Source organism: Triturus cristatus, chromosome 3_1 (assembly GCF_964204655.1).
Source record: "Triturus cristatus chromosome 3_1, aTriCri1.1, whole genome shotgun sequence".
NCBI lineage: Eukaryota > Metazoa > Chordata > Amphibia > Caudata > Salamandridae > Triturus > Triturus cristatus.
The window spans coordinates 926,182,546-926,196,797 of NC_140583.1; the positions used below are offsets into that span (position 1 = coordinate 926,182,546).

At 45.6% G+C, this 14,252-nt stretch overlaps 1 protein-coding gene across 3 annotated transcripts in view; it reads left to right on the forward strand.

Annotated features, from left to right (window-relative positions):
• The first annotated feature begins 2,572 nt into the window (after window positions 1–2,572).
• Window positions 2,573–14,252, forward strand: part of ERMN (ermin) — a 58,315-nt gene continuing 46,635 nt past the window's right edge. The window contains exon 1 of one of the 3 annotated variants that reach the window (XM_085646417.1): window positions 2,573–2,960. In XM_085646417.1, the coding sequence (XP_085502543.1) occupies window positions 2,798–2,960 (163 nt within the window). In that variant the 5' untranslated portion in view covers window positions 2,573–2,797. The remainder of the gene's footprint in view (window positions 2,961–14,252) is intronic. The other 2 variants (XM_085646415.1, XM_085646416.1) reach the window with 2 other exon arrangements.

Genomic DNA, 14,252 nt, shown 5'->3' on the forward strand with positions numbered 1-14,252 from the left:
TTGTCCAATGAAGTAGGTATAATTGTGTTTCTTTCCTGGCTAGCATCTCTCTAATATTCCTTAGTACTGGATCAGGTCAGCAGATATTGTACACTAGCAAACAGATATGTGGACAGGGTTGTGGCACTGCCCAACATTTTGAGACATTGTATATTTCAGCCTTGAATCACTGGAATGCTTGCACCTGATCTGGGCCCTACAATCAGTTCCAACATCATAGGTGCTTACCCATTGCGTCAATATTAGTGTATATCACATCTAAGGGAATACAAATATGGGACTTGCTGACTGATAATCAGTAGTAGCAGGTAGTTAGCATTATTTTAGACCACTGATTTAGTCCAACAGCCTCCAGTGGCTACTCACTTTCCATCACCCTCCCATATACACTCTCAGTAGAACGACAAAGAAGGAAAATACCAGGAGGCGCATAGAAGAGATCCGTACTGGGCAAAACGTGAGTGACAGGTGAAAACTCAATCACAAGACTGTCAATGTTACAGCATTCAATGCCCTCCAGATCTTCATATTACCTCCCTAGAAGCACTCACAGAGGCTTTAGACTCTGACTAAGTTGCTGAAGTAAGCTGCTTGATAGATGCTAAGCTCCCACACAGTGCCAGACTGGGAACCCAAAGGAGCCCTGGCAAATTTCATCAGACCAGCCTCTGAATGTTAGGGAGCGGAATGAGCGAGGCTTGCCCACTATAAAGGGGGTTTGTTGCTACTCCCTCCAAGAAAATGTGGAGACAAATGGCAAAAATGGTGCATTCTACAACACAGTATTCTTTATGCATGAAATTGTATTAGCTTTTAAAGCATAATAAAATATGACCTTAGAGTGTGCCAGGATATGACAATCTTTGTTGGGGCCATTCAATGATTCCCCTACTATCACCCTCCAACAGTGCCCCTCATCTCTCCATAGACCCTCTCTCACAAGTATTTCAGTGGTTTTATAGCGCCTCTTATGCCAGTGTAGGTTGTTGGAGCACTTTACATCTCACACACATACAGAGACAATGAATCATACTAGTGTAAATCAGTGTACAGAAAATGTTACATAAGACAAGGGGACTGCAAGGTGTAGGGTTCACGTCATTCATACTGGTAGGCATTTTTAAGAGTGCTTGATCTGGAGAAGCACAAACTCAGGAGCAAAAACATAACATAGTGGTTAGGGTTGGCTTTACGACTAGGAATTTATTTCTACTCAAAGAAACCCATTTAAAGCAACATTAGGATAATATAAGATAAGCTAAAAGTTTCTAACCTGTACTGTACAGTTTGCATGCAGCTATTTCATATCACACTGAGCTAGATTACAATTGCAATTTATAAACTGCACAATGCAAAAGGATCTCGGGGACAAAAGCAGTAACCCTCTGAGCTTTGCACATAAAATACAGTTCTGTGATCTGCGTGATATGCGTGTTTTGCAGTAGGCATGTTAACCCTATAGGCTACCTTAGAGGAGTCAAAACTGCCACTAGACAGAACTCGATCCCTCTCCAGCAGGAATATTATTCACCAGAGATATCTTGATGGAAATTGCTGGATATACAGGAACTCTGCGGTTTTAAAACCATAACTTATTTCAGAACACAGGGTAGCGGGAACCGAAAGTGAATGCTGAGTAGATTATGCTGACCTGCTTATTTTGTTAGTGGGGGGGTCGAAATTGCAGCACTGCTGCAAAACTGGCCGCCCAACCTACCTACCTACCTACCTACCTACCTACCTACCTACCTACCTACCTACCTTTCTTTCTTCCTTCCTTCCTTCCGTCCTTCCTTCCTTCCTTTCTTCCTTCCTTCTCCTCCCTCCCTCCACAGCTGATATTCTTAAAATAAATTAAAATTGAAATTAAATTAGTATCATCCAACACTTAAATCTTTAGACGAATGATGTCAGCAGAACCTAAATTCATACACGAATATAACCAGCTCACAGTAGAATAGGCCATGTGGTGTTCTAGTGTTACAAATAACTGTTGGCACTCATGAAGTGATTCCCGTTTGATGCACATAAACACCTATCAGGTCAATTGCAAAGCCTTTGGAGAACGTTGCACATTATAATTGCAACTATTGTAAGTGAGATTTGCGGGAGACTTTAGAAACGAACTATCAACAACTAAACAAATGATGGTGGATGCCGTCGGAAGCAATAATGTAGGGAAACAAACATATTCACATTTGCAAAATATAAAATGAATACATTGTCCAGTCAGAACAACTCACGGTCTTTTAGGGGTAAATCCTGTTTGGGAATGTTAAGCTACTTACACCCAGTTAGTGTGACCAGAGGTGGTCACTCACCACGGATTAAAGGTTTAGAACAATTATTTTTCTTGTTACAGGAAAAAGCACAAAGGGCTATTCTCATGGGAGCACAAAATCTCCCTTTTTACGTTTTCTCCTGACATGCTCACTGTCACACTGTGGTGAGAGCACAAAGGGCCGATTGCTGCGAATTGTTTGTCTATGTAAATGAAGGAGGAATGTTGGGTCTGATTATTATGCAATTTAAAAGCTTAAGCCACCAGAGCGGGCTGATTGGCTCGCTTAGGGGAGCGCGTGCAAGAGTTCTGACAAATCGTCGACAATGCCTTCCACTTTCTGTCTGTTGGTCTGTTCTGTCCTCCTTTGCAAACCTTTGGCTGAACACTACTGACGTCTGGAAGTTTAAGGGCAGGAATTCGGGCTGGACATCCTTAGCTGTACTTCTCACTAACATATCGCACGGTTTCCGTGGACATTTTAGTTGCAGCAATCCTGACAGACCAATTAAAATCATGACAGAGGAAGCCAGCCTTGCACCCAGTACCCTTGAGTGCAACGGTACGACACCACCCGAAAACGTCCCCACACAGGTCGTGGATGTTATTGCTGGTCTCTCAAAACCTGCAGGGGAGGTTCCAGTGGAAGAAGTAACATGTGCCCTCCCGGAAGAAACAAGTAAGTGATTGACAGATACATTACAAATGAGACATGTCAACTTATCACCGTGATAAGGAGATCAAAACCAGATTGCATGATGGAAGGTTCTGGAGAAAGGAATCTAAATATGTTTCTACGCTCTGAGGGGCTAATTCACAAGAATGGCTTTGTGAATAGGCCCCGAAGTGTCCCAAACCCTATCTGCATCCCTATCATTTTGTACTCATTGCATATGGGTATTATCTGCATATTACCAAGTCATTCCCATTTTGGAAGTTTTGTGTCCAATTCACATAGTCATGTAACAGTATATAAAAATAGTACTGCTGGAGTACCCCAAACTACTTTTGTGAATAGACCCCCTAATATTTATCAGACAACAAACGTTTAGTTCTTTTACTCTTACCAAATTTAGTATTGCTTTTTACAAACAAAGGCTTTGACAGCTTACGGAAGAGGATATTTAGAAAGGGGAACTAAAAACATGCTGGAACCTAGTAGGCAGACAGACAAACGGTGCCCCGTCTACTCCCGACCTTAAACAGCCAGAAGATGTCATGGGTATGGTACTTTTCTTGTTTATAGGGCATGGATAGTGATGTTAATGCTAATCCACTAGACTATACGACTTACAGTGCCTTGATACATCAAATCACGTGGGGAAAATAATTTACAAAGTAAAAGTAATGAATAAAAGAAGTGTGCGTGAGTCTGATGATCTGCACATGGCAATTATGAACTCTAATGGGGATAGAAAGTGCTTGCATGTCTTTTTAGGAAGGTAATTGAGACTGGAATAGGGCCTGCTACTCAGCAGGGCTCAATAATAAAGTCTGTTTATAGGAGATGTTGTTTAGAAGGCTCTGATCACCTTTGACCAGCTGGACAAATAGATCCTGTGGGACAAACTCTAAGGAATAAACATTTCCCCTTGTCTGCTGTACATTTTGAAAATGTTGTATATAACTACTGAACAGAGATTCAGATAAGGGTGATTGTCAGTGTTCATTTCAGTGCCAAATGGGCTAAAGCAAAGTAGGTGCTTCCTGGTTCCCTACTTTTTCCTGATCTCCTTTATGCTTATGGAAGTGGTCGCTGTTTTCCACCGATATTCAAGAATAGACACATAAGCACACTAATGTATGCAGATTACTTTTTTTTTATCAGAACCTCGATAGGCCCTCAAAGGCATGTATGCTTGACTCTTTGTTCAAAGGATAAACAAATACTTAAGAAACATAAAACTTAGGTCCTGGTCTTTTTGTCAAATAAAATCTGTGGGGCATGGGAGTCGAATATAGTTATTAATACTTATACCTGGGTCTAGTACCAACTCAAAACACTTTCTTTGATCAAATACATCGACCTCAGTGTACACCAAGCATGGTGTGCTATAAAAGGACTTTAGCACATCAACCAAACCTATGGTGGCCTGCACGAGGTCTCACTCAAAAGGTAAATGAGGGGAAATGTAGTTCCATAGTTCTTATGGATGCCCTTAATTTCTCTTCTTCCAAGGTCATCTTTCCAGTCAACAGCCGCGGTCCGTGCAGGTAACAGCGGTGGGACGGTGGGGCCGGGTAAGGGAGGATTTCGAGGGATGATGCAGAGGGAAATCCTCCCTTACCACGCCCCACTGCTGTTACCTGCACGGACCGCGGCTGCCAGACAAAACACTTTGGCTACTTGGTCTGTGGTCTCCAGAGATTCAAGTTGATTCCATAACACCACTTTTTTTTATGTTAGACTTAAATCTAACAGTGCTAGTTATATAGAAAGCCAGAAAGTCATTTTCAAATATATTCTCAATGGAACAAATGTGGCATTGCCTCCATAGGTGTAAAGTGGATGCCCTTTCAACTAAATTCACATGATGATTTTGCTGGGAAAAACTTGAGTCTGTTGGTGGGCCTCAAACCTTTTTGAAAATGTCCATTTAGATGGTTTCCTTTAATTCTGATCAAGGTTACATAGCAGTCAAAAATGTTGCAACTTCAGCTCAAAGATGGCCACAGCAAGATCACTTTTATAGGCATTTTTTCTGTTAGTTCCTTACTAAGAGACTTAATCCAGATACATTTGGGTCATCATCATGCTAAATATTTATGAGTCCTGTTTTTAGAACAGCACATTCTTAGATTGAGTGTGAAATTTCCGCTTTTGCATAGAATAGAATCACTGGAGATGTCCGTTCCACTTTTTCATTCTCTGAGAGCTATACATACGATTATGGGGAGTCTTTATGAACGAGCAAGGAGACATTGAAGGGATTATAAACTACCAATCTGCCATGATTTTGGATTGCAGTTGAAAAGAAACTATAGTGTACACGGAGAGTATCATGTAAAGTATATTTTTATTTTTGTATGTGATATTTTTAGTAATGAGAATGTTTCACCTTGCTAAATATTTGGTTTAAAAATGATTAATTGTAATTTCAATTTGTTGGAACATCTTGGCTGCGGAGGGTTTTCCCACCCCAGTGCTAAGCCTTTTTTGATGTTTGGAGTATTTTGCTCTTAAGCCTTAGTAACTAGGGGGGGCGCTAGAGGGCGCACAGCAAGATGGCCACTCTGTAGAGCAGCTCCGCCGGCCGAGCCCATAATCCGCCCATTATCCTTGCCATCCTGCCCTGATTATTGCCCTTCCTGCAGGCGCTGCACTGTGGAGTGTTGCGGAGCACTCTGGCCGGGAATTGCAGACCACAGAGGCGTCTTCTGAGCAGATAAGAGGCGGGTGAAGCTCTGGGCCTGCGACGGCAGCATGGCGAACCGGGACATGCTTTGAGTGCATGGCCGAGGTAAGCGGCGGGTGGCGACGGCTGCAGTCTGTGGGCACTGTGGGGACGCTGTGCTGCTCTGCCTGTGTCTAGTGGGCTGTACGATTTAGGCTGGGGTGCGGGCTCCCTGCTGCTCAATTGGTAGTGGCTGGGGAGCAGGCCTTCCTTGAGTCTTTACCTCTGAGGTCTGCCGGCTGCGGGCTTACGGGAGGCGGGGTGGATAACCCTCTGCTCGGGGCTGACGGTCGGGCCTGCTGTGGAGCTGGTTTGGGCCATTTCTGGGGTCTGGGCCGCGGTCCTGGGTGTATGCTCCGTGCGCCTACCTTCCCGCTGTGACACTCCTTAAGTGGCATGCTGCTGCCCTGTTCTCACTTGCCCTGTGGGCCCCCCCCCCCCGCTGCCATATTCATCGCGGCCTGGTTGGAGGTCGTCCAGCGGAGCACTGGTTGCGGATGGCGGTGGACTGGGGACGTCTCTGCTCTTGCGTAGGTGATTTCTGTTTGATGGTGGCTGACAGACAGGCAGTGGGCTCTCTTCCTCGGCAGCTTATGGAGCTCCTCATGGCTGATGCAGTGTGGCTCCTCTAGTGATTGCGCCCGGCGGTTCCCGTCAGCATTGATCGGCTTTGCCTCGTGGAGAGGTGCGGCGGAGTGTGGCCTTGGTATGGGCCTGCTCTGTTATCTCCCCCTCAACTCTGGGGTGCTGTTAATGTGCCAGCTCATTGACTCCAAGTCATACTATCCCGGTGCCAGAAACATAGTTGCCTTGCCTTACTCTGTGGCCCCCCAACTGACTGAGGCTGTGCTTGCTGTCATCCCTGCCTCGGTTCTTCATTGAGGGGGACGCGGCGGATTGTGACTCTGCTGGAACCCATTCTGCATTACTCTCTCCCCTTTGCGGCGGAGCCGCTGTACCGGAGACACAGGGTGTACACGTCCTCTTCCTCTAGCCCGGATCCTGTTTGGGACTTGCTGAGCAACCACTCCTTTATCTGGGCTCACACGGAATTGGTGACACTGGTGGTGGGCTTCGGCTATGCTGGGGATTGGGGGGCATTGCTGGTTATTCTACAACCCCTGCCCTCGGCTGCGCTGCTCCTTACCTGCATGGCCACAGTTTCATTCCGCTCTACATTACATCCTTGTGTTCCTGTGCGGTGCTGCCAAGTGGGGCTCTCTGTTTTTTCTCTGGGCTGAGATCCGCTATCTACAGTTTGTGCCAGCATCATGGGAAAATCCGAGCGCGGCCAGCCGCGTCTCACATTTGAACCACGTAAGACCAGCAGGGCCTCGCAGCATGCTGCCTCTGACTCCAAGGCTGACACTCCCACTGATCACCTAACCAACATCGACAAAACCCTTCTCGCGGTTCAGGCCAGTTTGCAATCCATAGATGGAAAGATTGACCACCTGAACTTGCGCGTGGATCATATGTCCACAAAATGGGACGAGCACGCGCTGCGCCTAGGGGAAGCGGAGACATGTATTTCTGATGCTGAAGACGGCCTGCAATAGGTGACCGCCAAGGCGACGTCCATGGAAAAGGTACTAGCAGTCATACAGGCCCGTAATGAAGATTTGGAAGCCAGATCACGTCGCAACAACGTTCGCATTACGGGACTGCCAGAGTCCACGAACACGGGCTGACTTGAGACATATGTGGAAAATCTCGTTCCTGCGTTTTTTGGGGCGGAACAGTTGTCTCAGTTCCTGATTGTAGAACATGCACATCGCTCTCTGGCTGCCCATCCTCCCCCGGGCACCCCGCCGCATCCCATCATTGCCCGTCTTTTGAATTATAGAGACTGGTACGCTGTTCTTCGTATGGCTAGCGAGAAGAGTACCATCACCCATGAGGGAAAAACCCTTGCCTTCTATCCCGACTTTAACATGGCGGTTCAGGAGGCTCGGAGAGAGTATCAGATGTCAAGAAACTTCTCATTGCGGCACAGGTAGCTTACGCCATGCTGTATCCTGCGAGGTTGCGCATAGAGGACAATGGAAAGTAGAAGATCTTCACCTGCCCGAAGTCAGCGATGGATTTTGCCAAAACTCACTCGTCGTAGCCTGTCCCGAAAAATTGTGACGGGGTGATGGCGGGGGTACTGGCGAACTGGAAGATGAGCAGTGACACCTGCGGGATACATGTGATGAAGCTGGGATATGCCTTTGCTTTGTTCCATAGCTAGGATGGCGTCAATCAATCAGGTTGCCGCACTGAACTCTGGCGTGGGTGCTGTCGACATTCGTCATGCTCTGGTCTAATGATGACAATATTTTCTTCACTATTTAAATTTGCAAAGTTTATCACTGGGGAAGCCCTTATGGTGTTCTGTGATGTAACATTAAAATGGTTGGGAAGGGAACTCATGCTGGCTCGGCCACCTCCTATCTCATCGGTAGGGATACTGTGCTCTAACACCCCTCTTATGGGTATTCCTCACAACTGGTTACTCCCTCGGCATTGCACTTGGGAATTGTTCCTGGGGGTTCGGGATGGCTTTAGCAAGTTGGGGCCGCTGAAGTGGTAGGGGGGTGATGGTGGGTGGGAGGGTGGTACAGGGGTTATTCATGTGCTGGTTACTTTATCAATCTCTTGGGCAATGCACGTGCACTATATAAGGCTGACTTGTTTTTCACACGCTTCAATGTTGAAGTGAGACTGTTTGGGGCTCAGGATAAATTCTGTCTCAGGTATATTTTGCTAGATCTGTGCATAATAATGTAATGTCAATCTCTTTTTTAACATGGAATGTGCGGGGGCTCAACATGCCAAAAAAGATTCGGCAGGTAACAGCGCATTTGGATTGCCATGGGATCAGCATTGCCTTTCTACAAGAAATGCATCTGACGCAGGCTACCGATAAACTGGTGGTGATTCACTGGGCTGGCTACCGTCTGGCCTCTTCCTATTCCTCCTATCGCTGTGGGGTTCTCACACTTGTCAAAAAAGGCCCTCCCTTCACAGCAATCCAGACCTGTGCTGACACTGTTGGTCATTATGCCGTGGTACACGGGAAACTGGCGAGCAAACTAGTTACCATTGTCAATACCTATGGTCCCAACATAGACGACCCTGCTCTGTATGAGCGTCTTCTCGCTGTTCTGCGAAGTCTGCCAGACACTGTGGTCCTCTGGGGGGGAGACCTCAACACACATCTGAACCCCAGCAAGGATAAATCCAGTGGCAGGGAGAGACATTCTCCCGGGGCGTCACGTGTAATCTATGATGGAATGGCTGAATTAGGACTATTGGACATATGGTGACATAGACATGAGGAGACACTCAAGGGCACACATATCTCCACGGCGCATGGCAACCGGTCTCACGTCGATTACTGGCTGATGAGTGAGGGGGCGGCTGGGTGTCAGATGTGGAGGGATTGCCACGCACACTTTCCGATCACTGTCCTGTCCGTCTCACCCTCTGTATACAGCAAACTGTTCCCAGGTCCTTTACCTGGCATTTCCGGACCGAAGCACTGCTGGACCCTCTCTATCTGGAGACAATTCATGAGGCCATCACACAATATTTTGTGTACAATAAAGGCTTTGTAGATAGTGCTGGGGTACTCTGGGAAGGGTTCAAATCTACTATTCGGGGCACCTGCATAGGTACCTCAGCTGGCATTTTAAAAAATCTGTGAGGCCAATTGACTAAGGTGGAGGCTACTCTGACAAAGCTGGAGCAGCACTACAAGATTGCGCCCTGTGAGTCAACACTTGCATCCATTAAGGACGCTATACTCGAGCACGAGAATCTGGCAGAGAAGGAGATGCGATACATCTCTAAAAGTCATGTAGCTGGCGCCTATGGGGAGGGTGAGAGGCCAGGACATCATCTGGCCTCTAAGATAAAAAAATGTATATGCCAGGACACCATCACTAAGATTACAGATGACATAGGTCAAGACCATTATAGTGCCCCAGACATTACAGACCAATTCCGGCAATCATATGCGAAGTTGTATATCTCGCAAGGCGAGACAGACACTGTTGAACTTGATACTTACCTGTCCCAGGTGACCATTGCAAGGTTGTCAGATGTCCAGAGAGAATATCTCGGCCAGCCGATTACAGCGGAAGATATTCGAACAGCAATAAACGCCCTTCCCAACAAGAAAGCGCTGGGTCCTGACAGGTTCTCCTGCAAATTTACAAGACCTATGCAGAGGAACTCACCCCCCACTTGTTAGAAATGTATGCTGAGGCTTATGATCTGGGTGTGCTACCACCATCGCTTCGCAAGACGCTAATCATCACACTACTTAAGAAGGATAAACCGCCCACTAGTTGTGATTCATACTGGCCGCTGTCGCTCATTAACACGGACGCAAAAACCCTGGCGAAGATTTTGGCCACTCGTCTCCAGCCGCTCATGCAGAATCTTGTGCTGCCAGATCAGTCTGGCTTCATTCGCACGCGGTCCACCTCCCATACCTTGCGCGCACTGTTTGCTATGTTTCACACCCTAGATCCCGAACTACCCGCGGCGGCTGTCATGCTTGACGCCGCCAAGGCGTTTGACTCAATAGAGTGGGGTTATCTTTTTTATGTGTCACAGCGGATGAGTTTTTTCCCTCTCTTTGTTAATTGGGTGCGGCTCCTGTATGCAGAACCCAAGGCGCGAGTTTGGGTGGAGGGCTACACTTCAGACCCTACACAAATCACCAGAGGGACCTGACAGGGGTGCCCCCCTTTTGAAGCTTTTGTTTGCCCTGACGCTGGAATTGCTGGCTTGCCTTATTAGGCAATGTCACAATTATGCGGCTCTCAATTTTGTACATCGGCCAGTTATCATCTCTCTATATGCGGATGATATGCTGATTTTCATCCGCGAGCCCCACAACTACCTGGCGCCTGTTCTGCGTGAATATATTGGCTTTGCTCGGTTCTCTGGGCTACATTTAATTGGACTAAATCTGTGGTGATGCCACTGATGGTGTGTACGCTTCCGCAAGAACCTGAATTCCCTCTTGTATGGGCAGCAGAGTTGGTTAAATAATTAGGGGTCTGGGTCCACCGGGATCCAGATATAGTTATCCAAGAGAACTATGGAGCTGCTACTACGGTGTTGGAACAGCAGGTGGACAGATGGGTGAAACTCACGCTCTTGCAGACCGCATTGCACTGATAAAAATGGTAGTACTTCCTAAGTTTTAATATCTCTTCAGTAACATATCGATTCCACTCACCCAACATTTTTTTTAAATTGTACGCTCCCTACTTCTATGGCTGATCTGGGGTGGACGGCAGGCTCGGTGGGCTGGAGAACTCTTACTCTTGACTGCAAGCACGGGGGCTTCAGTGTGCCCAATATTTATCTATAATATCTTTGTGAGCACACACAATATGCACACTTTTGGTTCACGTCTCACAATTTTATCCCGAATGTAGTGGTAGAACACTGGGACACACATCCCATCCCGTTGAGCTCCATATTAACACACTAACATAGGACTACGCTCAGAGATGCAATCAACACTACTAACTTGACCATTGCAGCCTGGCAGACGTTGGGCCATGAGGCCGCAAAGTTACCACTATACTCCCCGCTGGTGCCGTTTGCTTACCACTCGGACATATCGTTAACACACGAGGAGGGAGCTATGCACACAATGGCACTGGTGGGAATTGATAAGTTACAAGACCTCTATCCCAATGGCACATTTTTGGCCGCTGACAACACTGATTATATACAAAACAAGGCACCACTCTTCATTTTTTTATTTCACAGGCTAAAAAAAGCGCTGCAAGCCTGTTACCCACATTTCCTGCGGAACCGCCAATGACGCTGGAATTACACACACTACTTGTAAGCCCTACCTGACACAAGCTTGTCACTAAACTCCACCATGCCGCTAGAGAGTATAGGATCCCCCCATGCAATAGGAGTCTGGACAAATAGTATGAATATCTGGACCCACAGCCCTCACCTCTAATTGGAATCTGTGTATCATACATTTTAAATACCTTCATCAGGTTTATTATATGCCGCACAAACTTTTTAAATATGGGCTCCGGGACACTGACGCTTGTAAACGGTGTGGGGCCTTGGGGGCAGATTTTTGGCATCTAGCTTGGGCCTGCAAGCGAGTGTTGGGATACTGGGTGGATGTGGTTGCGAAATTGTCTAAGATAATTGGGATTGACTTGCAGTGTTCCCCGCAGATATGCTAATTATGCGTAGTCCCTTTCCTGAAGGGTGTCACAGGCAGACTGGCGAGGGTGGCACTACTTATTGGAAAAAGACGAGTGGCGATGGTGTGAGTTAGCACGCAGAGTCCTTCAGCAGAGCAGTGGCTCAGGGACTTGGTGTACTGCAGAGAAAATCTAGTGTTGTATACGGAGGAGCTGCCGTCGTCCTCCAGGCCCAATGACATCTGGGAGCCCCTATTGATATATTTGCGTTCTGTTGCACAGCCAGATGCCCCCGACAATGCTTTCCTGTGAACATAACTTTTTGTAATTGCAGGCACTGAATGCTATATGTAACTTTACCAATGTGATTAGAATCTATCCCGTCTATGAATGCATTGCAGCCACGAGATGTTGATGGTTGTTTTTTTTCATATAGTTGTACTCTTTGATACTTTTCTTGTACACTGTATGAGACTTTATGAAAATCAATTTAAAAAAAAAAAGTCGTAGTGACTATTTTAAGCAGGAAAGCTACCCAGGACAAATTTTGCATCCTTTTTTCCCACATCATGAAGGTACCTGGATATTGCATATTCTCTTGGTGGGAATGGAAAAAAAAAGCAAGATTTAACATTTTTTTTAAAAAGAAAGAGAAAAAAATCAGGTGTAAGAAAGAGTATGTTTTTCTTTTACTAACAATGCTAGGATCACCATCTTTCCAGGTTTCAGGAACAAGCAGAGTTGTAAAAAAACCCAACAATTGTTTTACTACAGTTTTAGCATTTTTTTAAGTGTAAGTCCATTTTGCTTGATTTTTATGTGGTTTCAACCTACTTGCAGTTTATGTTGGAAACAGATGTGAAACCCATGGGTGAACCCGGAAGGCTACACATTTCTGAAACAAAACTAGAAATTGAGCAAGGGATCATTTATGTAGATTGCTCATGGTTTATCAATTGGTGACAACGTTTTCATCTTGAATATTTTGCTTTGATGGCAAATTTAGAAAAGTGATATACAGTTACCTCAGTCATACAGTTCTGGTCACAAGGATATGTAGTGTTTGTTGATTGTCTAAAAACATTTAATACCCAGAGCCCACAACTGAGCTGCAGCTTATAATGATTGTTTTCTGACCATGCACCATTTTATGTTGTACCATCTAATTAATGAAAATGGTTATGTAGGATTCCTATAGATTTTTGTTATGTGCAAAAGATACTGAGTTTGGGAATAGTGTTTATTCGTACAATTTTTAAATTTGGGTAACCCACACTATTATGTGATTCAGAGGGCATTTTGCAAAATATGTTCTTTATTGCATGGTGGCTTATATATGAAAGCCACAAATGCAGAAAAATCTAATATCTATTAATGTTAGCACAGTTCTCCTGATAAAAATGGTACCCTGCTTGTGTGGCAGGACTAGCACTCAGTACAGGAAAAGCACCAAAAAGTGGCACAGGGACATCCCATTTTTGATAATGTGGGTAGAAGCGGAATGTGGCCAGGGCTCAACTGCTATCTAGATGTACCTACCAAACCAAGATATTTCTGAAAACTAGACACCAAGGAAAGTCCAGGGTGGTGTCACTTGCATGGGTTACATTATGCTTTCTTACATTCAATGCTCTGCAAATCTCAAACTTTGAGTAAACATTTTCTCACTTTTCTGTCAGAGAACGTCCTGGAATCTGTTAGCATCCACAACATTTCTACCACACAGCATTCCCCCACTTCACTCCATAAAAATGGTACCCCACTTCTGTGTCTGGGCCTTGTGCCCACAAGAGAAACAAATCAAACAAGGGACCATGTGAAGACCATATTCGCTTTCCATGGCCCCAGGTTTGATACCACACGAGTGGGATACCGGTTTTATTGGTAGGAGTGTGGGGATGCTAGGTGTAAGTTATTTTGGGGAGCCCCAGAGATTCCATAAGTTTACCTAATTGAAAAGTGTAGAAAATACATAATTTTATCCAGAAATGTCGTGGTTTTGTAGGTTTTCCCGTGTTGTGGCCAAGCATGGGCCGAAATACTGCATCTAGCCAAATGGTAATAGTGGTTTGCTTTTGATGGCAAGAATTTTATATCTTTATGTAATATTTGGGTCCTTTCCTGTCATGGGTGCTCTGCCCAGCCACACAAGAGAGAGACCATATTTATCAGTGGAAGTGTGAGATTGCTAGGTGGTAGGCCTTTCGTGGATCCTTTCAGCTACCAAACGTTTCCCTCACAGAAAAGTGAGATCAATTTGTGATTTGTGTCAATGTTTGAGGTTAGCAGGGCATTGTGTGCAAATAAACATAGTGAGACCCATTCAAGACATGCTGCCTTGGACTCCCCTGGGTGTGTAAGATTCAGAAATATTTGGGTTTAGTAGGGTTT